Below are 25,442 nucleotides of genomic sequence, written 5' to 3'. Positions count from 1 at the left end.
GAGGAGATAGAACTCCCAAGAGCCACATCTCCAAGTAAGGTTACACCTTCAATTCCAACTCATTTTTTGGAAGAAGATTCTCATGATGATGGGCAGTTTGGGGCAGCCCATAGTCTTTCCCAGCTCCATGTTAAATGTCAAGAGGATGAAGAGGAATATTATCAGCAGTATTATTCTCCTCAACAACAGCAGCCAGAGGATATGGTCTGTATCCAGAGTTCCCTTATTTCTGACTTACAACTGATGTTATCAGATTACAAAAAGAGGTTTCCATCGGCACCACAATCGGACATACAAACAGCACCTCCTCCCTCTGTGCCGGTCACGCCAGTGCCACAGCCTAGGTTATCTCCTAGATCGGCCAGAAGTACCCCGCAAAGGACTTTCATGCAGGTTACTGACTCCTTGGATGAGGAGAGGGCAGAAGGAGAGTTGCAGGATGCGAGTTTGGATTGGGACAACAATATATTGCCGACACCCTCATCTCCATCGCCTACTCCGTTGGATTCTCCCCCAGGAGATATTGGGGGTTTTCATAATCTGAGAGAGCAGCAAAGAGATTTGCATTGCCCATGCCATCTAAGCAGATGGATTGCTTTTTATACGACTTCAAGGAACCTTTTCAAAAGAGTATCCGCTCCATACCCATAGTGGGTTACATCTGGGAAGAAGGTCTCAAGGTGATGAGAAATCCAGCTATGATGACTGCAGTCTTACCTAGATTGGACAAAAAATATAAGGCACCAGAAGATGCCCAGCTTGTCTTGTTAGTCACCCGAAACCAGACTTTGTCGTAACCCAGGCAGCGGAGAGGCATTCAAAAAAATCGATGCCAATTTCAGCTCCTCCAGACAAGGAAGAGAGAAGGCTGGACAACATTCAAAAGCATTTCTCCTCCATGTCGGGCCTAAGAGTAAGAGCAGCAAATTCCTGGGGTGGTATGACAGAAAGCTGTGGGCCGATATTGCTCCGTATCTAGACCACCTTTCGGAAGACTCTAAGGTCGAGGTAAAGAAGATCCTTTGGAGGGAGAACGCACCTCGGCTGAGGTAATAGATTGTGCCATGGATATTGCGACCACCGCTTTTTGGCAATTAGCTGGTGGGGCAGTGCTGCGACGTCAGGGCTGGCTTAGAACGACTTCCTTTCGTCCAGAGGTTCAGAATAAATTATTGGACCTCCCGTTTGATGGGGAGGCTCTTTTCGGCAAGCATGTTGATGAGGCCGTACAAGCCATCAAAACAGATACAGACACTGCAAGGTTCTTAGGAACTCTTCAATGTAAGAAGATGCCCTTTCATGCCTCCAGTGGTTGAGGAGGTTCAGCATATCGAGAGAATTACCAGAGCTTTCGTTACCCCTCCTTTACTGCACAGCAGTTCCGACCTCAATATTCTCAACCACCCCAGGTGTCCTATTCTAGACCCCCTCCCAGGGGTAGAGCACGTCAGAGCAAAGAGGCGGTCCAGCGCCAATGACAAGTTCCAGGCTCCGGCTATAACCTCACCACGAATCCAAGAGATAGGGGGAAGGATATCACACTTCTATCGGAAGTGGGAGCACATAACATCGGACCAGTGGGTTTTAAAGATTGTTTGATTTGGCCATATTTTAGAGTTGATTCAACGCCCACCTTCTCCTCCTCCTCATACCTTCTTTCAGAAGCATCTAAAACAACTCCAGCTGGAGGTTGTGGCCATGCTCAAGAAGGAAGCGATAGAGAGAGTTCCTCCTTCAGAAAAAGGCAGAGGTTTTTACTTCCGTTTCTTTCTGGTGCGCAAAAACTGGGAGTCTTGGCATCCCATTCTCGATCTTAGGGACTTTAACAAATACCTCAAACGTCAAACCTTTTGCATGGTCACATTGCAAGACATTCTTCTCCGCATGATTCTCGGAGATTATATGATGTCCCTGGATCTGCAGGTCGCTTACTTTCATATTCCGATTTCACCTGCCCACAGAAAATATGTGCGTTTCACAGTAGCCGGCAGCCATTTCCAATTCAGGGTTCTTCCTTTTGGCCTAAAGTCCGCCCCCCAGAGTGTTTACAAAGTGCCTAGCTCTGGGACCGGCTTCGCTAAGAAAGAAAAAACTGCAAATTTTTCCCTACTTAGACGATTGGCTAATAAAAGCACGGTCGTATCAGGAAGCTCACGACTCAACAAGGGCTTGCATGGCATTATGCAACGAGCTGGGCCTCACTCTAAATCGGAACAAGACGAACATATTGCCAACAAGAGTGACAACCTTTTTAGGGGCAAAAATCGACACCATCAGAGGTAAGGCTTTTCCTTCGGTGGAGAGGCAAACAAGACTCATTTATCTGACAAGAGTACAAAGAAAAAAGTTTTTCAGTGCGCAGCTACAAGTTGCTTCTGGGGATGATGTCTTCTTGCATGCAGTCAGTCCCCTTTTGTTGACTGAGAATGCTTCCCCTGCAAGAGGAAGTAGATCTTCAATGGATTCAGAAAGAGGGCTCATTCAACGAATTAATCACAGTAACTCCTCCAATAATCCAAGCGCTACACTGGTGGGCAGACCAGTTAAACATTGCAGTTGGTCTTCCTTTTCTACCTCCCCGTCCTCAGCTGGTCAATACCACGGATGCCTCCCTAGAGGGATGGGGAGCGTATCTTCAAGACCTTTAGATCAACAGAAGGTGGAGCCACTCTTTCCAGAAATACCACATCAATTTCCTGGAGTTGAGAGTGGTTTTTCTGGCCCTGCAACCTTTCCTTCGAAGAATAAGACACTCAGTGGTTCTCATAAGAGCGTACAATACTGCAACAATGCATTATTTAAAAAAGCAAGAGGGAACAAAATCTCTTCTCCTATCTCGAGAATCGCATACTATTTGGAACTTGGCCATTAGGAATGGCATCAGTCTACGAGCGGAGCATCTGCCATGAAGGCCTAACAAAACAGCAGACACTCTCAGCAGGCTGACGTCCTCCTGTCACAAATGGGAGCTGAACCAGGAGGTGCTCGACCAAGTTTTCAGGAGGTGGGAGAAATCCAAACTGGATCTTTTTGCAACTCCGCAGAACACCAAATGCAGCTTTTATGCAAGTTGGGTTCACCACCTGGGCTCTTGGGGGACTGCATTTTCAATAGCGTGGTGCGGAATATTTGCCTATGCTTTTGCACCCATTCCCCTGATCTCAAGAGTACTTGCAAAGATCAAAAGAGAGCATTGCAGGTTCATCCTGATAGCTTGGTTTTGCCTCGCCAACATTGGTTTTCGGAGCTCCTCGTGCTCTGAGACAGACCACATTCCACTGGAGGTTTCACCACAGCTCTTGACAAGTAACGAGGGTCAAGTTTTGCATCCGGACCCCAGATCACTCAAATTATCGGCCTGGCTCCTGAACACAATGAGTTCGCCCATTTAAATATTCACCCCGAATGTCAGGATATTCTTTCAAAAGCCAAAGCAGATGGCACTAACAAATCATACTCTTTAAAATGGAAAAGGTTTTGTTTGTGGTGTCAGAAGGAGCAGATTGATCCCCTGCAGTCGCTGCCAGAGCGAATATTGCCCTGTCTCCTCCATCTGGCTTTGCTTGGTGCATGCATCCATCAGGGTGCATTTGGCGGCTATATCTCGCTTCAGACGTTTGCCAACATCGCTATCTCTTTAGTCTTCTAGATTGGTCAAACAGTTTCTCAAAGGGCTCGAGTTTTTCCACCAGTAAGGCCTCCTCCACAGTCTTGGCAACTCAACACGGTTCTCTCTCTGCTTATGAAACACCCATTTGAACTAATACACAGGACGCATTTAAAGCACTTATCGTGGAAAGTAGCTCTTTTGCTAGCCCTTACTACTTGTAGCCGTGTTAACGAGATCCAGGCATTGACCATTCAAGAGCCTTTCCTTCAATTTAAACCGGATAGGGTGATACTTCGTACTAACCCGAAATGTGTTCCAAAGGTGCCATCAGACTTTCATATTAATGTTGATTTAGAAATCTTTCTTTCCGAACCGGACATCTCCAGTGGAAAGAACTCCGCACTTGTTGGATATCAAAAGGAATCTTAAATTTTACTTGGAAAAAACTAGGCATTTTCGAAAATCTACTCAATTGTGTGTCGCGTATAGTGCCCCGCGGAAGGGACAGGCCCTTTCCAAGCAGAGTATAGCCAGGTGGATAGTAGCTGCTATAAACCTTTACCATCAAGCAGCTGGTTAGCCTTTACATTCTTCGGTAAGGGTGCACTCTACGAGATCTGTCTCAGCGTCCGTGGCACTGTTTGCAGGTGTACTCCTGCAGGACATTTGCAGAACAGCCACCTGGAAAACTACTCGCACGTTTACGAAGCACTACTGTCTGGATACCATCCCTAAAGGGGATGTAGCGGTTGGTCAGGCGGTCCTGCGACATCTATTCCAGTAACGCTGAACTCACTTTACCTCCCGCCATCCTTCTTTTCTGTTACGCACATTGCATGGTTTGATCTTTGTATTTTTCATTTGAATATAGTTTTCATAGTATATAAATAGGTATGCTTGTAGGTGATAGTATCTTTATAGAATGTTGTTCTATATGCATGTTTTTGCATATATCTCAGTGATTTCTCACTAATTTAAATGATGTAAAGTCAGTGCAATGTGCTCTGAATACAGCTTTATAGTCTGATTCAAGCATGTGAATCTATGAAAGTTCCAGTACTGGAGAACTATAGTTACAGGTAAGTAACTTATTTTCTTATGCAGTGGTTTGGTTGTTTTTGTTTAGAATTAACAGACTTCAGACATCGGTAGGATCAATTTCAAGGTAGCTTTTATATTTCTTACATAGTATCCATTGCAGGAGCAAGAGCATATAGGAGATAAGTAAAACATCCCTGAAGGTGACTTGGGCTGCATAAGATTAAAACACTACAGTATTTGGATGTCTCACATATATTATTTCTGGGTAGCCAGTTGTATAAGTGAGTTTTTTTAAACATTTATTTTATGCTTAGGCACTTACTTACCACACCCTAATGCAGACTGTTGAAGGTGAACTAGTGTTCAACCTGCAAGAAGATGACAAAAGCACTTAAACCATTGCCCAGTCAGTGTTGTTTCGTAAGGAAAGGAAAAGTACTATATTACACAGACATACTACTCCGTACTTCTCTAATTTGCAAATACTTGCATGAAGGCCGGTGGAACTACTAACGATAATGTTCTCTAAGTTTAACTCCCTGCAAGCCCTAAATCGTAAAAGCACCGTACCCCCACATACACTAAACACAATTTAATGGGGGTGCAAGTATGAAAAGTCAAGCCTACGATTTTGTTTGTCACTTTGGATGCCACCGCAACAATAAAAGTAGAAATGCCAACACAGCCATACAAAGATTTTAACATCTTACAATGACGTTTCTTGTACTAAATAAATAATTGTCAGTAAAGCTTTAAAATGTTCAATCAAGTATAAGTGAGTCTTTTTTCTACTTACATACATTGATGCTGAGCTGGCTCAGTGCGCAACAACCTAGACCCTGAGCTCCAGGCAGCTTAGTGGTATCCCCTGTCCTCTCTGCCCCACTACAAAGTACAGTATGCCAATCATAGACCCAGGCACTCAGGCTTGTAGGGGTGAGTTTCTTTTCCTGTGGCTATATATTTCTGCCAGCTGGCAATCCTTAGACATGCTTTTGTGGAACAGTGCACCATCAGGCACTTTACATATCAAAATGGGTGGGAATCTCCCTACCTGGTGTCTGATTCTTTTCTCCCTACATCTCCTCATCCCCAAGGTATGGGGTTGGTGGATGACAAAGGAAGATCCTGACACTTCTCCCCGAGTTTAAGCCCTCCCCATGAGCTAAAAATAATGGAGCATGGCTGCGCTCCTGTTTTCTTCTTGGACCCAAGGAAATTAGCACCCCTGGGACAATTCCACAAGAGAGCAATGGTGCCCACTCCATCTTTGGTCCTTGGGGCACTAGGGGCTACCAGGAATGAGGTTAATCGAGCATGACAGCTCTCGTTGTCCTGGCTGTTTGCTTCACACACATAATAATAATAGTAATAATAATAAGCTCTATCTGTCAGTTTGTGCCTGTAATCACTAACAACTGAATTTACCTGGGAGTGCCAAAGGAAACTTGCAAAAGCAATGTGGACCCACCTCACCCTACTGCACTGTTTATTCCAAGTTCTGCTAGCCTTCTTGCAGTCCCTGAGATTTAAATGAGTAGAAAAAATGGGGACAGATGAATCGTGGCTTTACTCTTAAATGCAACTTCCACATGGAGTTTTCTGGTGTGTTGCTGTCAATAAATAAATATCACTTGTATGTCAAACGGAATGATATCTTCTCCCCACCCCACCCCAGATGGTAAGACTAGTATACCACTTAGTAATATCCTCAGCCTGTCTTTCCAAGAATCCTTTAATGATATGGCTGGACATGTGGTCGAAGTTGGATTGTTTTCAATCTGAATTCAAAATGTAATTACTCTTTTGTTCTAACTGTTCAGTGCGCCTTTACTATGTTTCAGGTAAAAAAATGAAATAAACAGGAAATGCACTCCTTTATCCCGTTGTTGGACCTGGCCCTTTTTACAGGATCATCCCCAAACTTTTTGCCTTCCTCCTATTTTTTTCTGCCCCTTTTTGCTAGTGTTAGGCCTCTAGGTACTTTACAACTGTGGACCAGTGCTAAAGTGCATGTGCTCTCCCTTCTAAGCTTAGTATGATTGGCCTACACCTGATTGGCACATTTAATTGACCTGTAAGCCCCTTGTACAGTGGTACCTCTATACCCAGGGCCTGCATATTAAATGTGCCTGCAGTGCCACTTGCACCACCTACAGAAGTAGCCTTACAAACCTATCTCAGGCATGCTAGCGCAGGACCTGCATGCGCAGTTTACTGCCACAGGGACCTGGCATCTAAATTTACTTGCCAGGCCTGGAACTTTCCTTGTACTACATATATGTCACCGTAAGGTAGGCCCTAGATATCCCTATGGGCAGGGTGCTATGTATGTAAAAGACTGGACATGTGCCTAGTTATGTGGCCTGTCCTGGTAGTGACAAACAGCCTATTTGGATTCTCACTGCTGTGAGTGCTGCCTTGCTAATAGGATTGCATTGGAAATGCCCCAACCTATGTCTGGGTGATATTGTCTGATCTATGAGGGGTGGAGTAGGCATGTTTGGTATGGTTGTAATGGTAGTGAGAAATGCTGTTTACTGGTGTAGGTGGATTTTTTATTACCATTATAGAAATGCCTTTTCTAGAAAGTGAGCATTTTTCTGTGCTTATGACTCTGGTATTTTGCAGTTTGACTCCAATCCACCTCTGGGGCCGAGTGACATTTGGCATTTGTGCATACTCTCCAGATAGCCACAGGGAAGGTGGGGGTGCCACAGAGGTGCATCTACTTGAATGGTCTTCCTTGGCTGAGAGAAGAAGAGGCGGGGCACACCTGCATTATTAAAGGCTGTGCCCTGGACTCACACAAAGGGGCTCGTTTACCCCCCACTGATGTCTGGAGCCTGTGCTGGAGAAGAGAGGGGACACCCCTAGAACCATTTACAACCCCTTGTCCCCCTTGTATGGAGACTGTAAAATAAGTATAAGTACAGGGGGTTTTCCATCACATTTTCCGACATTCTTGGACTTCTAAATGGGACACAGGATGCTGCAGGAGGTACTCAAAAGGAACTGCCACTGACTGCAATCCCTTGCGCTGGAGTGCTGGTGTGGGCCCTACTGCCCTGTGTCTCAGTTCTGCTGTCTGCAGTGGCGGGGTGGTGTGCCCCCCGTTCCCCTGCAATGTTTTTACCTGCCCCTAAGGGGTGCAGGAAGAGCGCTTCACTTGCTGTGGCACAGAGCGCATTCTGGGCACTCTATTCAGTGCTGGAAAGAGAGCTTCCATTTTCTGGCACGGAGTGCATTCTTAGCTCTCTATTTTGTGCCAGTAGATCGCTTTTATTATTTAGCCTTGGAAGTGCGTCCTGAGCGCTTCATTGTGTGCTGCCAGAAACTCACCACTGTGACCAGGGCAGGTCAATTACATCGTAAGTTGTGCGAAGTGCGCCCTTCGTTTGTACCCCCGGGGGACAGAAACATACTGTAGCGTGACCCTGGGGTACCAGCAGGCACCGTTCCTTACCGAATCACCGCTGCATGCCCGGGACAAGCATGGAGGTTTACTCCTGCACCATATTGGGTGCGATCAAGTGACAGGAGCCACGGCAGTGGCCCAGGAGGGGAAAATAGAGCTGCCCGGGAGGCCGTGGAGGGCTCTGGGTGTGCGTCCCCCAGCACGAGCAGCTGGAGGAATCCTGCCAGCTAGGCATGCAAGAGGGGCTACCAGCTGGGTGGGAGCGTGGGGCTTCACGCCCTTAGAGCCAGGAGGCTCAAGCACCAGCCAAATCCCCCCCACCCCTCACCCCCAACGAGGGAGCTGGAAGATTGCAGTCACACCGCAAAAATGAAGGAGGCTGCCCTGGCATCAGCGAGTGTTCAGCCTGGCTTGGGAGACTCACGGAGGCCTCCCGGCGGGCTAGGGTGGAGGCTCCGTCTTGCTGAGGGAAAGCCCTTCTAGTGCCGCTTGTTTTCCCAGGACATTTTATCCATGTATGGAACATTTTAAGAGACTATATGCATTTTCCCTTAATATGCCTACATGATGTCTGGACATAGATACTGATACTGCTCATTGCTTAGTGCACTGTTGGTAATAATGACAACCTGACTACTAACAGGACAACGTAACCTATGTGTTTTATTATGACTACTGTTGGTTTCACAGAGTAATAGTGCCTGAGGAGTAATGTTCTGACACTGCCTGTGTAGCAGGGCATTACTGATACTTATGTGTGGTCTAATGATGTGCAATACAGTTTATTTTTACATAACTTAATGTTGTGTTTCCATTGTGGTGGGTTAGTGCATCAAGTGTGTTGTGTGTGTTGTGCACTCGCTTTACACATTGCCTCCGGGGTAGGCCTGACTGCTCGAGCCAGTCTACCAAGGGGGGGTCAGCAGGGGTTACCTTGGGCTTGTAACTCCCTTGCCCTAACTAGAGTGGGTGTGTTCTGCCTAGTGTAGGTGCATACCCTAGCCAACCAGAAACCCCATTTCTCACACACGTTCTCTGTAAAAATCCTTCAACTGAAAACTTGGTTTCAAGTCGCCATGACCCTCCACCTAGTTTAACACCTTCCTCAAGGCAGACTTTCTATATAGTCTTTTCTTCCAACTAGGTTTCATTCACCAATTACCATGTACTTTCTACTCTGATTCTGATTCAGATTCTTTACCCGTAAGGTATTACGTCACTGAAGAAATGGATACTGCATCAAACCGAATCTGCTAGCTGTAATTCCTAGACATCTTACTCAAAAGCTTACCTTGCTGAGAGGAGAAACTGCTTCAAGAGATGCCTCTTTCAAGTCTTGACAACTAGGTAACACACTCACAATGCCACCTTTGGTGACTCCTGAATAAAATTGTATCCATGTTGTAGGAATTTGGCTCTGTAGAATGCACAGAGTCCAAGAGTTCCCCTTAGAGGTTGATAGTGGCAAAATTAGATAATACTATGCTCTATTTTGTGGTAGTGTGGTCGAGCAGTAGGCTTATCAGAGGGTAGTATTAGGCATTTGTTGAACACACACAGGCAGTAAATGAGGAACACGAAGACTTAACTCCAGGCCAATGGGTTTTTACATAGAAAAATATATTTCTTAATTAATTTTTAGAACCACAAGATTCAAATTTGAGGTAAGTACATAAATTGCAAGGTACTTCACACAGGTAATTATAGAACTTTGATTTAAAACAGCAGTACACACAGTTTTGATTAAAATGGGAAATATCTGTTTTAAAAGTGGACACTGCAAAAATCAACAGTTCCTGGGGGAGGTAAGTAATTGTTAGTTTCTCAGGTAAGTAAAGCACTTACACAGTCAGTCTCCTGGGCATACGCAGCCCACTGGTGGGGGTTCAAGGCAACTCCAAAGCCACAGCACCAACAACACAGGGCCGGTCATGTGCAGAGGTCAAAGGAGGGCCCAAAACACATAGGTGCCTATGTGGAACATGGGTGCTCCAGTTCCAGTCTGCTAGCAGGTAAGTACCTGCGTCCTCTGGGAGCAGACCAGAGGGTTCTGTAGAGCACAGGGGGGGGGGGACACAAAACACACCCTCACCGGCAGAGAGGCGGACGGGTGCCGTGTGCAAAGTACGTGTCAGGTTTGCTGTAGAAAACAATGGAGGGACCCTGGGGGTCACTGGCGATGCAGGCAGGGCACAGAGGGCTTCTCGGGCCAGCCACCAACTAGGCTAGGATGAGGCCTGCCTGCTGGTCACTCCTGCACTGGTAGGTGGTTCCCCTCGGTCCTGGGGGCTGCGGGTGCAGTGCTTGGTCCAGGCGTTGGGTTCCCTTGTTACCAAGCAGTCGCGGTCAGGGGGAGCCTCTGGATCCTCTCTGCAGGCGTCGCTCTGCGGGTGCAGGGAGGTCAACTCAGGGTGTCCACGTCGTTGGACTCGCCTGAGAGTCCTCTCTGCAATGTTGCTTTCTCCAAACTCGAGCTGGGGGCATCAGGTGCAGAGTGTGAAGACTCCTGCTTCTGGCGAGAAGTGAGAGTCTCTTTAAAGTTGGTTTCTTGTTGCTGTTTTGTAGTTGTTTCTGGAGAGAGCCGCTGTCTCTTGTCCTTGTCCTGGAGGTTCTTGTCCTTTAGGTGCAGGTCAGTCCTCTGAGTCCTCAGAGGTCGCTGGTTCTTTGAGTCGGGAGACTGGCCGGTAAGACTGGGGCCAAGTCAGTTGTCGGCTCCGTCGGCTCTGCAGGGCTTTTAGGTCAGCAGTCCTTCTTTCTTCAGGTTGCAGGAATCTGATTTCCTGGGTTGAAGGTTGCCCCTAAATACTAAATTTAGGGGTGTGTTTAGGTCTGGGCTACAGCCCTTGATGGTGGCTACACCCTCTTTGTGCCTCCTCCCCGTGGGGAGGGGGGCGCATCCCTAATCCTATTGGGGGAATCCTGCAAAACAAGATGGAGAATTTCCTAAGGTAGGGGTCACCTCAGCTCAGGACACCTTAGGGGCTTTCCTGACTGAAGGGTGACTCCTCCTTGTTTTTCTCATTATCTCCTCCTGACTTGCCACCAAAAGTGGGGGCTGTGTCCGGGGGGCGGGCATCTCCACTAGCTGGAGTGACCTGGGGCATTGTAACACAAAGCCTGAGCCTTTGAGGCTCACTGCTAGGTGTTACAGTTCCTGCGGGGGGTGTGAAGCACCTTCACCCAGTGCAGGCTTTGTTTCTGGCCTCAGAGTACAAAGGCTCTCACCCCATGGGGTCAGAAACTCGGCTCATTGGCAGGCTGGCACAGACCAGTCAGTATTGCACTGAAGGATTGGGTAAAATTCAGGGGGGCATCTCTAAGATGCCCTCTGTGTGCATTTGTATAATAAATCCAACACTGGCATCATTGTGGGTTTATTATTCTGAGAAGTTTGATATCAAACTTCCCAGTATTCCGTGTAGCCATTATGGAACTGTGGAGTTAGTTTTGACAAACTCCCAGATCATATACTTACTATGGCCACACAGTACTTACAATGTCTAAGAATAGACTTAGACACTGTAGGGGCATATTGCTCATGCAGCTATGCCTTCACCTGTGGTATAGTGCATCCTGCCTTAGGGCTTTAATCCCTGCTAGAGGGGTGACTTACCTATACCACAGGCAGTATTTTGTATGCATGACATCCTTATGGGGATGCCTTGTCGACTTTGCCTTTTTCTCCCCACCAACACACTCAATCTTCAATGGCAGTGTGTATGTGTTAGGTGACGGGTCCCTTAGGCTGGCACAACACATGCTGCAGCCCTTAGGGACCTTCCCTGGTCACACGGCCCTTGGTACCACTGGTACCTTTTACAAGGGACATGTGTGCCAGGGGTGTGCCAATTGTGGAAACAATAGTAAATTTTTAGTGAAAGAACACTGGTGCTGGGGCCCGGTTAGGAGGGTCCCAGCACACTTCTTAGTCAAGTCAGCATCCATATCAGGCAAAAAGTGGGAGGTAACTGCAACAGGGAGCCATTTTTCTACACATGTCCACTAGTCCTGATTCACACTGTTAACCACAATAACCACTCAAAAAACCTCTGACCGATGGACACTATTTTGCAGGCGTTCAAAGTTGGCTGATTCTCAACCAACTTCCAAGTAAAAGCTCATCAGTCAGCAAGGAATGTTGTTGAACCAGAGCCACAAATGCTGGTGAGAAGAATATTGGGAGCAAATCAGTCTGAATGCCCTTCTAATTTCACTGACATAGGCAAAGTAGGCAACTCTCATTACCTGCTCTTTGCTTTTATTGAAAGACATGGTACCCATCACACACGAATGCCAAGATTGAAACAGGAAGCAACGTTTTGTCGTTATAGTAAGAAAACAATTTAAACGCATGTAACGTTCCTCAATCCACATGCTTGCAGAAATACACAGTAATTTGACTCCTTCTGAGACATGACTAGAGTGTGCATTAACATTTCGTGCTAGTCTGTTAGTAAGTACACTCTTATGAATCCTAACATCTTCTCATAGCAGCCTTGACCCACCATAGAGAGTTTTAAAATCTTGAGGAGGAAGCTCCATGTGCCCTGGCTGAGATTGGTCACATGAGGGGAACCGCATGTTCCTATGCTTTCTCTGGCTCTGTTAGACATATTTTGATAGGGTGTGGTTCTTTTTGCTCCTGGTAGTGTGCTTCAGCCACCGGTAGTGTTGCTTTTATGGCCCTTGGGCCTCTAAAACTTAGTAGCTTCTTGGAGTTCCATGCCTCCCCTCATTGGCTTCTGAGAGTTGGCTATGTTCCTTTGTTTGCTGGGACTTCCCATTATAGGGCAGGGTGAAAAGGTCATCAACACATGCAACTTATGACCCCACCCTTTCCTTTACCATTAGCGGGTCGAATCACTGCGAAATTACCCTCTTGTGTGGAAGGCTTCAATCCCCCAGTTTGCTATCAGAGTAATTAACTTGGCCCAGCAAGGTAATTCCAAGCCAGAATCTCATTACGGAGCTGGCTTAGAGAGTTATGAAAACTTGAAGAAGCGCAAACATGATGAAACTATTTTAATATTTGCACTTTGGATCGTTGGTTAGCATGAAATTGGTATGACATATTAGCCTCTAGGCAGAACTATTGCAAAACTGTGCTTTTGTGAGTCTTTCGACCATAATGCACAGTATTGTGAAGCACAGACCTCTTCTCAGTAAAGCACTACAGTTGTACCCTATGAATGCCAACTCACACTATAAGACCTGCACTGTTCATGACGGTCCTGCCTCTGCAACAGGCTAAATGTGCGTAGGTACTGGGCTGAGTCCCACAGTAGTAGCACTCAGCCCACATGTGTGCACATGCAGCCAACCCACAGTCCCTTATTACGGACTTGTTTTAAAAAAAGGTGGGCTTTGGCACCAAGCCCTCCCAGTCCATTGTGATTGAGCTTACAGTGAGTGAGACTGAGGTAGTGAGACTCATTCACAGCAGAGGTCCTAATTTGGTGGTCCAGAGTATGAAAAAAATAGGGGTACCAGAACTTTCGGAGCCCTCCGTCTTATATGGGCATGTCTTACAGTTAGACAAAAGAAGACAAATATAAAGAAAACTTGTCCCTGCTAACAGATGCTTTTATTATCATCCAAGGTGTATCAGTTAGTGTCTAGGAAAATTTTGTGGTTTTTGAGACAGCAACCCACAAAGTAACCACAATAGAACTGCACCGCATCAAGTTCAATTTTCATAGGTATCCAGTAAGTCTAAGAAGAGATCCAACAGTATAAACAACCATGTATAATTCTAAAGTATTCTTTATTTCATTTCATACCATGATGAAAAGCACAGCCAATGCGTATCATCCTGGAGTACAAGTGGGGGAGAATTCATTAACTGCCAAGAACTTGTTCAACAAAGTAAATTATTGATCAGTCTCAATAAATGTAAAACAATTATTTTTTTTTTTTTTTAACTCGTGGAGGATTATTGATAGATTGGTACCTTAGCTCTCTTAAGAGTATTGTGACTAGGTGTTTTTTAATAAATCAAAAATGCACTCACCTTCAAGATCACATCATCTCTGAACATTTCCTGCATTACTACCAAATTTCTTCGGCTCACGCTGCTTCATAGACCCCTTCCTCTTGAAATGATTGGACCACTCAGCTTTCTTCGACACTGCGACCATCCTGCTCTCTTTCAAAATCTGAATTTTCAAATGAGATTCACTGCCACTATTCTTCATGTGTTTTTGTCTATCTTTACAATTGACACAAGATTGCTTGCATGGACACCTCTTAATTGCAGAATTTTGTGATCACCTGCGGAGTCCCCAGGGTTCCATCCTGTCCCCTGTCATCTTCAGTCTCTACATGGAGCTCCTTGGGGTTTTAGTTAGCAATAACAGAATTAAAATTCACTAGTATGCCAGTGATACTCCACTCTGTCTGAAAGTCTCCTCCATTCTAGACCTCCAACGCATCAATCACTGTCTTACTTAATGCAGACCTGGATGTCCATTACCTTTACGAAGCTCAACGCTACCAAGAAAGCATTCCTTTTTATTTGCCAAGAACAACAGTCAAGAATTGTTCTAACCTGGTTCAGTGACATGAACCCTAAAAGCTTCAAATCCCAACTTTGACTCAGTTCCCAGATTCATCATGGGAAGCAACCTCAGCATCAAGGAAGACATTACCAAGAAAAAAAAGATGGCCTGCTGCCTGCTCTCTATAAATCAAAATCAATCTATTCCTCCAGAAAGTGACTTCAGAACTGCTGTTCAAAGCTGTGTCCTCTGGCACCTGGATGGTAGAAATGCCATGCCGCATAGCTTCCCAGACTTCACCTCTGTCTACCACTTCCTCCTCCCCACCACCACCACCACCAACAACCCTAAGTGTACCCTACATGCCGTGACATCGCATCCAGGGCCTGATAAATATTATCTCATCTCACACCATCTTCAAATCCTGTTGCATCATACAAAGCTCTCACAACCAACACACCTATCTAGCTGACAAGTTCACCATCTCTGAAGGCTCTCAGCACACCTGCAGCCTAAACACCATTAGACTGTAGGCAAAAGAATTGTTAAAAAAGGAGCTGCAAGGCAACAATACCTTACTGTTTATACAACCAAAATCTGGAACATCAGCCATGTAATCCATCAAGTCGGCCCCAGCTCTGCTCCATGTTAGGAAAGAGTCTGGAGACCCACACCTTTAAAAAACAATGCATCACTATTCAGCAATCGGTACACTTCTGCTACTAGAAATCCGCTCTCTTCTCTCACTCGTTGGCAGTTTCCTTAATGTTGACTGTACACCTTTCCACTGTGTTTTAGGTAGGTTTGCACTCCACAGCAACAAACACATATACTTGTCTACTGTATTTGGGAAAGTACATGAGATTTTTTTTAAACTAATCTTGATCTTCAGAGGTAAAATTGTTGAAGGCTTACACACGAATACAAAATCAGTGTGATTTTATTGAATTATCTGGAATGCTTGCCTTTACGGCTTTAAAGTATTATACTTCCATAGAGCACAAGGCTTGAGAACTTTACTTTGTGGGTTTGCTTGGAATACCTGTAGAAGCCTCAATACTAGAAATAGCTTTGTTATAGTCTGTAATCATTGCGCTGAGAACGAAAACAGCTTGTGCCAAGATGCTCCTTTCATTCCTTCTTTGAATGAGTTGCTTACATGTTTTGTCCCGTTGTGGTATTTGTGGTGTAAACGTGTTGGTTTCGGAATTTGCTGCATAGTTTCTCGTCTTCACACATGAATGTGATAAGGTCAAACATGGTCCTTCCTTTGTGCGCTTAGAAGCGGCAACTTACTTGCAAAGATTTTTCTGTGCGTAGTTGTGACTTAGTCTTCTTTTTCTGTTGAGCAAGTCACACCTACCTATTGAATAACGTTTTTTCAATCATAACCAGGGTTGTCACGCCTACCATCACCTGTAATCTTGCTTTTTGAATCCTGATCTTTCTTTTTTACAATTGTTTTAGTTCAGTTTTAGAACAAAAGCTTTCAGCCATAGATCACATACGTTCTTAAATGAGTTTATTACTGGAAAAGCAGTCTTCCTGTAACAGTAGTTGCCCTTGTGGATATTCTACAAAAAGATGATTGATCGAATGCTGGCTTTAATCTTAGCCGCTGGTGATGGCTTGGAATGCTTTCCAGTCCACTGTTTTAGGCCATACTAGAGAGTCGTGACCCTCCCCCCCCCCCCCCCCCTCCCCTTTTCCAACTCAGTACTATGCCTGCTCCGCTGGCTTGGTATTGTTGGGTCTGGACCAGAACTGATTTGGGTATGGCAAGTATGTGCAGAGTGGAATGCAGACTGTGGAGCTATCAACAGGTGAGATTAATTCAAGCATTCCTTCCATCACATTGTTGTTCTATAAATTCTAGGCACACCTCACCCAGGAGCCTTCATTCTTGGAGGAAGTGGTTTGCAATTCTGGACAAAATACTCTTTTTTTGCAGCATCATTTCGCTGATGCACATTCTTTTTGTTCTCTTCTATTATGGCACATAAAACGATGATAGAAAATTCTACTCGTATATTTGTATTAGTTTAAAAGCGCTGGCCCAGATATTAAAATCATGTTTGTGTTCTGTAAACAAAGCTTACTTTTTCTTCAATTGCAGATGCTTTTTGTCTTTAACTTGAGACTTAAGCCATCTTATTTTGAAAAGGAAAATGTACTTATCTATTTTGCTAAACATACATGGCATCAAAAGTCTAACTTGTGTGTCCATGTGTTTTCTACGTTTTCCTACGTTTTAGAAGCGGCACGCATTACGTTGTTACTGCCAAGCCATGCAAGTTTACAAGGGAAAAGGCTGGTGTCTGGCAGAAGATCACATTAACTTCACCATTGGACGTCAGTCATTTACGCTCCGGCAACTAGACAATGCGGTATCTGCCTTCAGGCACATACTGATCAATGATAGCAAACAGCCAGCTGCTCAACAGGGTGCATTTCTCAGAGAGTATCTTTTTGTTTACAAGGTAAGAGAAGATTATATTCTTTTAAAGGTTGCTCAAGGCCCAAAAATGTCAAATCGCTCAAATTCTAATATAATGTATGTAGAAGAGCACCGCATTGACATTGCTTACTTCTTAATTCGTAAACTTAATTATGACCACTACATACCTCTTTGCAATTGAGAGGTTCTTCTTGTTCACATATATTCATATGAATAGCATCAGTGATGCAAATATGGTAGTTATTGCATATTTTACATGTACAGGGTTTGCAGTTAAGGTGGGGTCATAATCTCTTAAGTGCAGACTTTTTATTTAACAAGCACTGATAAAGCTGTTAGGTCACGGCTTTGCGACTGGGTGCCTGCTTATTTTATTTGGCTTTCCTGCTGGTTTGGAGAAGCGTCAAGGGAGCTCTCTAGCTGCTCAATACGTTTTCTATTTCATGGTAAAAACAAGTTACTAGAGTTTTGCTTGCCCGCATGCAACAATGTTTCAAGTGTGTGAGAAGCGTTCTGTAGATCATTTTCGAAAGACTTGTTGTCACTGTGCCATTTAATTTGTGTTTATCTAAGGAATTAAAAAATTTCTCTAGAAACACTTAAAAAAAAAAAAAAACTGTGTTAAAGTATACTTGAGTTAATTGAGGGAAGGATGAACTGAAAACTGGGCTTTCATACAGCCTAGCTGTAGAGAGAGGTGTGTCTTTACCGCTTGGTGACTGCGTGTATATGGCTTTATGCTTCTTTCTATGAAAACACATATATCATAGAATGTAAAGTAAATCTCACTATAGGGAAGGTGAGCGTAAGAGTATTACTATATGCTTGAAATAAAAATGTGTGTGTGTATATATATTTCTTTATATATATATATATTTTTTTCCTTTTTATATATATATATATATATATATATATGTGTGTGTGTGTGTGTGTGTGTGTTCGATGGCATGTGTAGCTGCAGATACACATGCTATGCATATCCCTTCCGACATCTAGTGTTGGGCTTGGAGTGTTACAAGTTGTTTTTCTTTGAAGAAGTCTTTTCGGAGTCACGGGATCGAGTGACTCCTCCTCTCGGTTCCATTGCGCATGGGCATCGACTCCATTGTTTGATTGTTTTCTTTCCGCCTTTGGGTTCGGACGTGTTTCCTCTCGCTCCAAGATTTAGATTCGGAAAACCTTAGAAAACCTTCTTATTCGTCAGTATAGTTTTGATCGCGTTTTCCATCTAGCATGGAACCGGTAATACCGTCAGAACCTTCTTTTTCGCCTTTCGGGGCACGTGCTGTAAAAGGCCACTCCTCCGTCTACTTCGGAGTCGAGTAAATCTCTCAAAGACTCCATTTTGGACTCCAAATTCGGCAGTCGGCTTTGGAGCCAAGACCTTCCACTACCTTTGAGAGACCGAAAAAACAAACTTCAGAGCCGAAAAAATCCTCATATACAGAGGAACAAGGACTTTAAAAAAAATTGAGAGAAACCCATAAAACCTCTGAGGAAGAGCCTGACATTGAGACCATTTTACAAATTATGGTTGAGAGACAATCCAGAATACACAACCATAAAGAGACAGGAAGGATTGCCACTGCACCTCCTTTAAAAACAAAAAGAAAGCTGGCTTTCCAAGAGAAAATAGACTCCGTACAGCCACCAGCAAAGGTGCAAAAACAAAAGGAGAAGCCAATACTTCTTCATACTTCTCCTCCTCATCCTCCACAATTCTGTCTTACCTCACACCAGCCCACCACCAATGCCTTCTCCAACACATTCACTATATTCACAGGGAGATACAGCAGACCCATGGGATCTTTATGACCCTGATCCCATCCCAGATAATGACCCAGATACTTACCCATCAAAACCATCTCCACCAGAAGATACCACTACATACAACCAGGTCATATCCAGGGCAGCAGCTTATTATCATGGGGTAACCATGCATTCAGAGCCATTGGAAGAAGATGTCTTATTTAATACTCTATCTTCTACATATTCCAAGTACCAGTGTCTCCCAATGTTACCAGGCATGGTAAAACACGCATACCAAATTTTTAGCGAGCCTGTAAAAGCTAGGATTATCACACCTAGAATTGATAAAACTTATAAGCCTGCACCCTCTGACCCAAATTACATTACTCACCAGGTCCCTCCAGATTCAGTGGTGGTCAGTGCAGCAAGAAAGAGGGCAAATAGCCAGTCTTCAGGAGATGCACCTCCTCCTGATAAGGAGAGCAGAAAATTTGACGCAGCAGGAAAAAGAGTTGCTACTCAGGCAGCAAATCAGTGGAGAATTGCAAATTCTCAGGCACTTCTAGCTCACTGTGATAGAGTCCATTGGGATGAAATGCAGGATATTATACAGGATCTCCCAAAAGAGCACCAGAAGAGGGCACAGCAAGTAGTAGAAGAGGGACAAGCCATTAGCAATAATCAAATAAGATCTGCCCTTGATGCTGCTGATACAGCTGCAAGGAGCGTAAACACTGCCATCACAATCCGAAGACCTGCATGGCTGCGCTCCTATGGTTTTAAACCAGAAATTCAACAGGCTGTCCTTAACATGCCTTTTGATAAAAAAGCACCTCTTTGGCCCAGAAGTGGACACCACTATTGAAAAACTGAGAAAGGACTCAGATACTGCAAAAGCAATGGGTGCTTTGTACACCACCCCATGTAGAGGTTCATTTTGCAGGCCACAGTTTCTAGGAGGTTTTAAACCACAATCCTCAGAGGCTTCCACCTCCCAAACAAAGCAACCACAACAAACCCAGTATCAACGAGGTGGGTTTCGAGGATCCGATAGAGGTCAATACTTCAGAAATAGAGGTAAATTCTAAACTTCTAAACAAACATCAACACAACCTATACAGTGACTTACTTCCCTTCCCTCCCTTCCACTCCACACATCTCCTGTGGGGGGATGATTACAGCAGTTCCACTATCATTGGCAAAATATCACCACAGACAACTGGTTATTATCAATTATCCCCAATGGCTATTGCCTAGAATTCATATCTACCCCGCCAAACATTCTGCCAAGATATAACAAGTTGTCCCCCGAACATACAGTTCTGTTACATAAAAGATGGCACCATCAGGCCCATATTAGACCTCAGGCCCCTCAATCTATTCATCTTCTCTTTGTCATATCATTTTCACATGGTAACTCTGCAAGATGTTATTCCACTACTGCAAAAACAAGACTTTATGACTGCTCTAGACCTCAAAGATGCTTATTTCCACATACCCATCCACCCAGAAAATACCTCAGGTTTGTCATAACAGGAAAACGCTACCAGTTCAAAGTGTTGCCATTTGGCATAACAACAGCTCCAAGGGTGTTCACAAAGTGTCTAGCTGTAGTAGCAGCATACTTCCAAAGAAAACACATCCATGTCTTTCCATATCTAGATGATGGGCTAATAAAATCAAGCAATCTTACACAATGCCAAAAACATACTCGTTATTTGATAAAAACTCTGCACACACTAGGGTATTATATAAACTACCAAAAGTCACACCTTCAACCAGCACAACTACAACCATAGCTAAACTAGATCTAGCATTTCCAAATATACAACGGATATAAGCTTTCCAAAATGTAATACCTCTCATACAGCCAAATCAACAATACACTGTAAGATTTATCATTAAGATTCTAGGAATGATGGCATCTTGCATAGCGATAGTCCCACATGCATGATTAAACATGAGGCCCTGACAACAGTGCCTTGCGCAACACACTGTCAACTTCAAGCTCTAGTGTTGATGGACCGCCAAACACATATGTCCCTTCAATGGTGGAATCGCAGCAATTTAATGACGGGCGGTCGTTTCAAGACCCTGTGCCTCAGATCATAATTACAACAGATGCATCAATGATTGGTTGGGGAGTTCACCTAAACAATCAGACCATTCAAGGGCAATGGGATGTCAAACAGAAACAGCTACACATAAACCACTTAGAATTATTAGCTGTGTTCCTTTCCCTAAAAGCATTTCAACCTCTTCTCAAACAGAAGAATATTCTTATCAAAACAGACAACATGACAACCATGTATTATCTCAACAAACAGGGAGGGAAATATTCATCCCAACCGTCCCTTCTAGGCCAAAAGATTTGGAAATGGGCAATCCACAACCAAATTCATCTATTGGCACAGTACATCCCAGGGATAGACAATCAGTTGGCAAATATCCTCAGCAGAAATCACCAACAAACTCACAAATGGGAGATTCATCCTCAAGTACTTCAAAAATACTTTCAAAAGTGGGGAACATTAAACATAGAACTGTTTGCAACAAGCGAAAACACAAAATGCCAAAACTTCGCATCCTGACACCCACATCCTCTATCCAAGGGTAATGCTCTGGATCAATTGGTCAGCGATATTTGCATACGCTTTTCCCTCTCTCCCACTCCTTCCGTTTCTAGTCAACAAGTTGCGTCAAACTTCACTCAACATGATACTCATAGCACCAACCTGGGCACGTCAGCCGTGGTACACAACATTACTAGATCTATCGGTAGTACCACACTCCAAACTCCCATGCAGACCAGATCTGTTGACACAAAACAGAGGTCAAATCAGACATACAAATCCCAAGACACTCAGTCTAGCAATTTGGCTCCTGAGGTCATAGTTTGGATATTTACAACTCCCATCAGAGTGTATGGAAGTTATTAAACAAGCAAGAAAACCCACTACTAGACAGTACTATGCAAACAAATGTAAAAAATGTGTATATTACTGTCAATCTGAAAATATAGACCCTCTTACAGCATCAATACAAGATATTGTATGTTATTTACTTCATTTACGAAAATCAAATTTAGCATTTTCTTCTATAAAAATATCTTACTGCAATTTCAGCATATTTCCAAACTATACAACATAGCTCTTTATTTAAAGTTCCTGTCATTAAAGCTTTCATGAAAGGCTTAAAACACATCATTCCACCCAGAACACCACCAGTTTCTTCTTGGAATCTAAATATAGTGCTTACAAGACTTATGGGACCATCATTTGAGCATATGCACTCATGTCAAATTCAATTTCTAACATGGAAAGTTGCCTTTCTAGTGGCAATTACTTCTTTAAGAAGAGTAAGTGAAATCCAAGCCTTTACTCTTGAGGAACCTTTCTTTCAAGTACACAAACATAAAGTTGTACTAAGAACAAATCCCAAATTTCTACCAAAAGTAGTCTCACCATTTCATATAAATCAAACAGTGGAGCTGCCAGTCTTTTTCCCGCTACCAAATTCTGTGGCAGAAAAAGCTCTACATACATGTACATTAGACATCAAAAGAGCTCTAATGTACCATACAGACAGAACTAAACCATTTAGAAAGACTAAACAACTCTCTGTAGCCTTCCAAAAACCTCATACAGGCAATCTAATATCAAAACAAGGTTTAGCACGATGGATTGTATGGTGCATCCAAACATGCTATATCAAAGCAAAAAGACAGCTTTTAGTTACTCCCAAAGCACATTCTACACAAACAAAAGGTGGGACAATGGCTTTTTTAGGGACTATACCAATGGCTGAAATATGTAAAGCAGCTACATGGTCAACACCACATACATTCACTAAACACTACTGTGTAGACGTATTATCACAACAACAAGCCCCAGAAGGTCAAGCTGTTCTAAGAACGTCATTTCAAACAACTTCAACTCCTACAGGCTGACCACCGCTAATTCATGGGAGGACAAACTGCTTTATATTCTATGCACAGCATGTGTATATGCAGCTACACATGCCATCGATGTATGCCTCCAGCGTACAATTCTTCTTGGGGGACTACTATTAGATAGACCGCCCACCCGGCCCCAAGAAGGATTTTCTTTCGGCCTGGTCCTCTATACTGGAACCTATGATTCTGTCTCCTAAAGCAATTGTCTTAGGTGACTTTAACCTTCATTTAGAAGATCAGTCCGAACCAGCTATCTGTGAATTTCTGAGTTTGATGCTGAGTCTGGATTGGCTTATCGGGGATCTGACTGCATCACATTGTGCAGGGCATACGCTGGATGGCATTTTCATTCGGCATGGAAAAGGTACCAGGTCAGATAATAGGGTCCTGGACTGGACTGACCATCATCTGCTGTCCTTTAAGTTAGCAGGCACTGATATTACCCCTAAAATTCATCCTTTGATCAAACTTAGGAGACCATGGCATAAGGTACAGGAGACCAACCTCGCCCGGGCAGAACAACAGAACATGCCACAAACAGATATACACTGGGTAAGTGACATTTTCCATATATATATATATATATATATATATATATATATATATATATATATATATATATATATATATACACACACATATATACACACAGAAATATACACATACATGTACACATACATATAGGAGAAAAAAAAAACAAAGGTTACATGGACGTTAAAGATAAGTTGACGTTTGACCCATAAAAACCATTGAAGTTCAGCAGTTACAGTTATACTTCTAGTTATACTTATGTTAAGAAACTATTACTCGCTGCCTAAAGTTACTTTTCCGCACAAGTTACAGTTTCTTCAGAGAAGTATAAATGTACAACTATGACTGCTGTATTTCCATGGGTTTGTTCGGGTAAAATGTCATCATTACTATAACGTCCCTGTAATCTTTGGGTTTTTTTTCATTGAATTTCTATGGCTTTTTTTTTTTTAAAAGGGTGTTAATAAAATCAGTGCAGCACACAGCCACATGCACCCCAAATCCAAGCGGCACATGGCCTTAGGCCTTGCCTGGCAGGGAGTTGGATGCAGTGAGTGCTTCCCCCCCCCACCCCCATCCATTTTTTTCTGTACCCGTGAATCCACTGGACATTTGCAAGGGGTCTGCACTGAGGAACGCGGAGGATCCACAGATCAGACGAGCCAAGAAGAAAATTGGGTAACTTTTTGCCCTTGAATCCTCTATGTGTCCTATGGGGGGTCAGGATACATGTATCCTGATGTATTGTGTTTTTGCACTGTTTTTCCCCACCCCCACCTAATGAGACAAAAAATGATGGTCGCAACTTTTCTGTCAGGTTTGCGGCCAGACAATCAGGTCCCTGCTTTTCTGCATCCCTATATATCTATATTTTATATATATATATATATATATATATATATATATATATATATATATATATATATATATATATTCTTAAATAATTCTAAAACTACTGAACGAATTTACACCACATGACAAAAAACACACTTCCTGGCACGGCTTGACAAATCTTCCCGACATTTAAAAAAAAAAAAAAAGTGCCTCAGTGATTCTTGTTGCACACGGAAAGTTTCGGGCTGATCTGTCAAGCGGGGTCCGAGAGAAAGGGGGGTGGTCAAAAAAGTTCTGTTTCCCATGTTAATTCCCACAGGACCTTTAGCCTCAACTACAGTCCGAACCCCTGGACGAAATTGCACCAAATTTGACATAAAGCTAGGTTTTGGTACGCAGATTGTGCTTTCAGTTATTCGGTGTAAAACTGTACAGTAGGTTTTGAGAAATTAAAGAGAAAATAATTTTGTATATCTCTGGCCGCTAAATTTTCACGATAGTGGTGCGTTCGCGAATGTACGCAACAACAGGAATGCTGTGCTGGGCTGGGAGCAACCTGACAAAGTTTCAGCTGCCATTTTATATTAAGGGAGAGGGTCTCCAGGGCTGAAATTAGAAATAAGTGGTTTAAGGGGTCAGGGTGAAGGTACCTTGACTCCAGGGGTGTGATATTGGGGTGTTTGAATGTCATGTTATGGGTTGAAAATAAATTTTCTTCACAATGTGCGATATTCGTGAATGTCCTCTATTATTTACGAAAATATTAATTTGAAATAACTGTAACTCCTGGATTTCTATGGTTTTGTTTGAGTAAATTCAGAGCCTAACTAGAACGTCCCTGTAACCTTCGTTAATTTTTTCCCCAGTGAATATATACATGTTCGATGGCATGTGTAGCTGCAGATACACATGCTGTGCACAGTCTGCCGTCTGGTGTTGGGCTCGGAGTGTTACAAGTTGTTTTTCTTCGAAGAAGTCTTTTCGAGTCACAAGACCGAGGGACTCCTCCTACTTCGGTTCCATTGCGCATGGGCGTCGACTCCATCTTAGATTGTTTTTTTTCCGCCATCGGGTTCGGACGTGTTCCTTTTCGCTCCGTGTTTCGGGTCGGAAAGTTAGTTAGAATCTCGGAAAAAAACGTCGGTATTGTTTGCGTTCGGTATCGGGTTAGTTAGAACAAATCTACACCGAATTTTGAAGAGCTCCGGTGGCCCTTCGGGGTTTTTTCGATCCCCCGTCGGGCCTGGTCGGCCCGGCCACGTGCGACTTCAAGGCTCATGGAACGGACCCCATTCCGTTTCTGCCCAAAATGCCATCACAAGTATCCGTATATGGATCACCATCTGGTC

The 25,442-nt window shown here is 43.7% G+C and overlaps 1 protein-coding gene across 3 annotated transcripts in view; it reads left to right on the top strand.

Moving 5' to 3' along the window:
• TRAPPC8 (trafficking protein particle complex subunit 8) overlaps positions 1–25,442 on the top strand; it is a 1,010,076-nt gene that overhangs the window by 454,290 nt on the left and 530,344 nt on the right. For all 3 annotated transcript variants that reach the window (XM_069220084.1, XM_069220082.1, XM_069220083.1), the window contains one exon: positions 16,822–17,046. In XM_069220084.1, coding sequence (XP_069076185.1) covers positions 16,822–17,046 — 225 coding nt within the window. The remainder of the gene's footprint in view (positions 1–16,821; positions 17,047–25,442) is intronic.

The sequence above is a fragment of the Pleurodeles waltl genome, chromosome 2_2, assembly GCF_031143425.1.
Source record: "Pleurodeles waltl isolate 20211129_DDA chromosome 2_2, aPleWal1.hap1.20221129, whole genome shotgun sequence".
NCBI classification, from domain to species: Eukaryota; Metazoa; Chordata; class Amphibia; order Caudata; family Salamandridae; genus Pleurodeles; species Pleurodeles waltl.
This window is presented reverse-complemented; position numbering and strand designations above follow the sequence as displayed.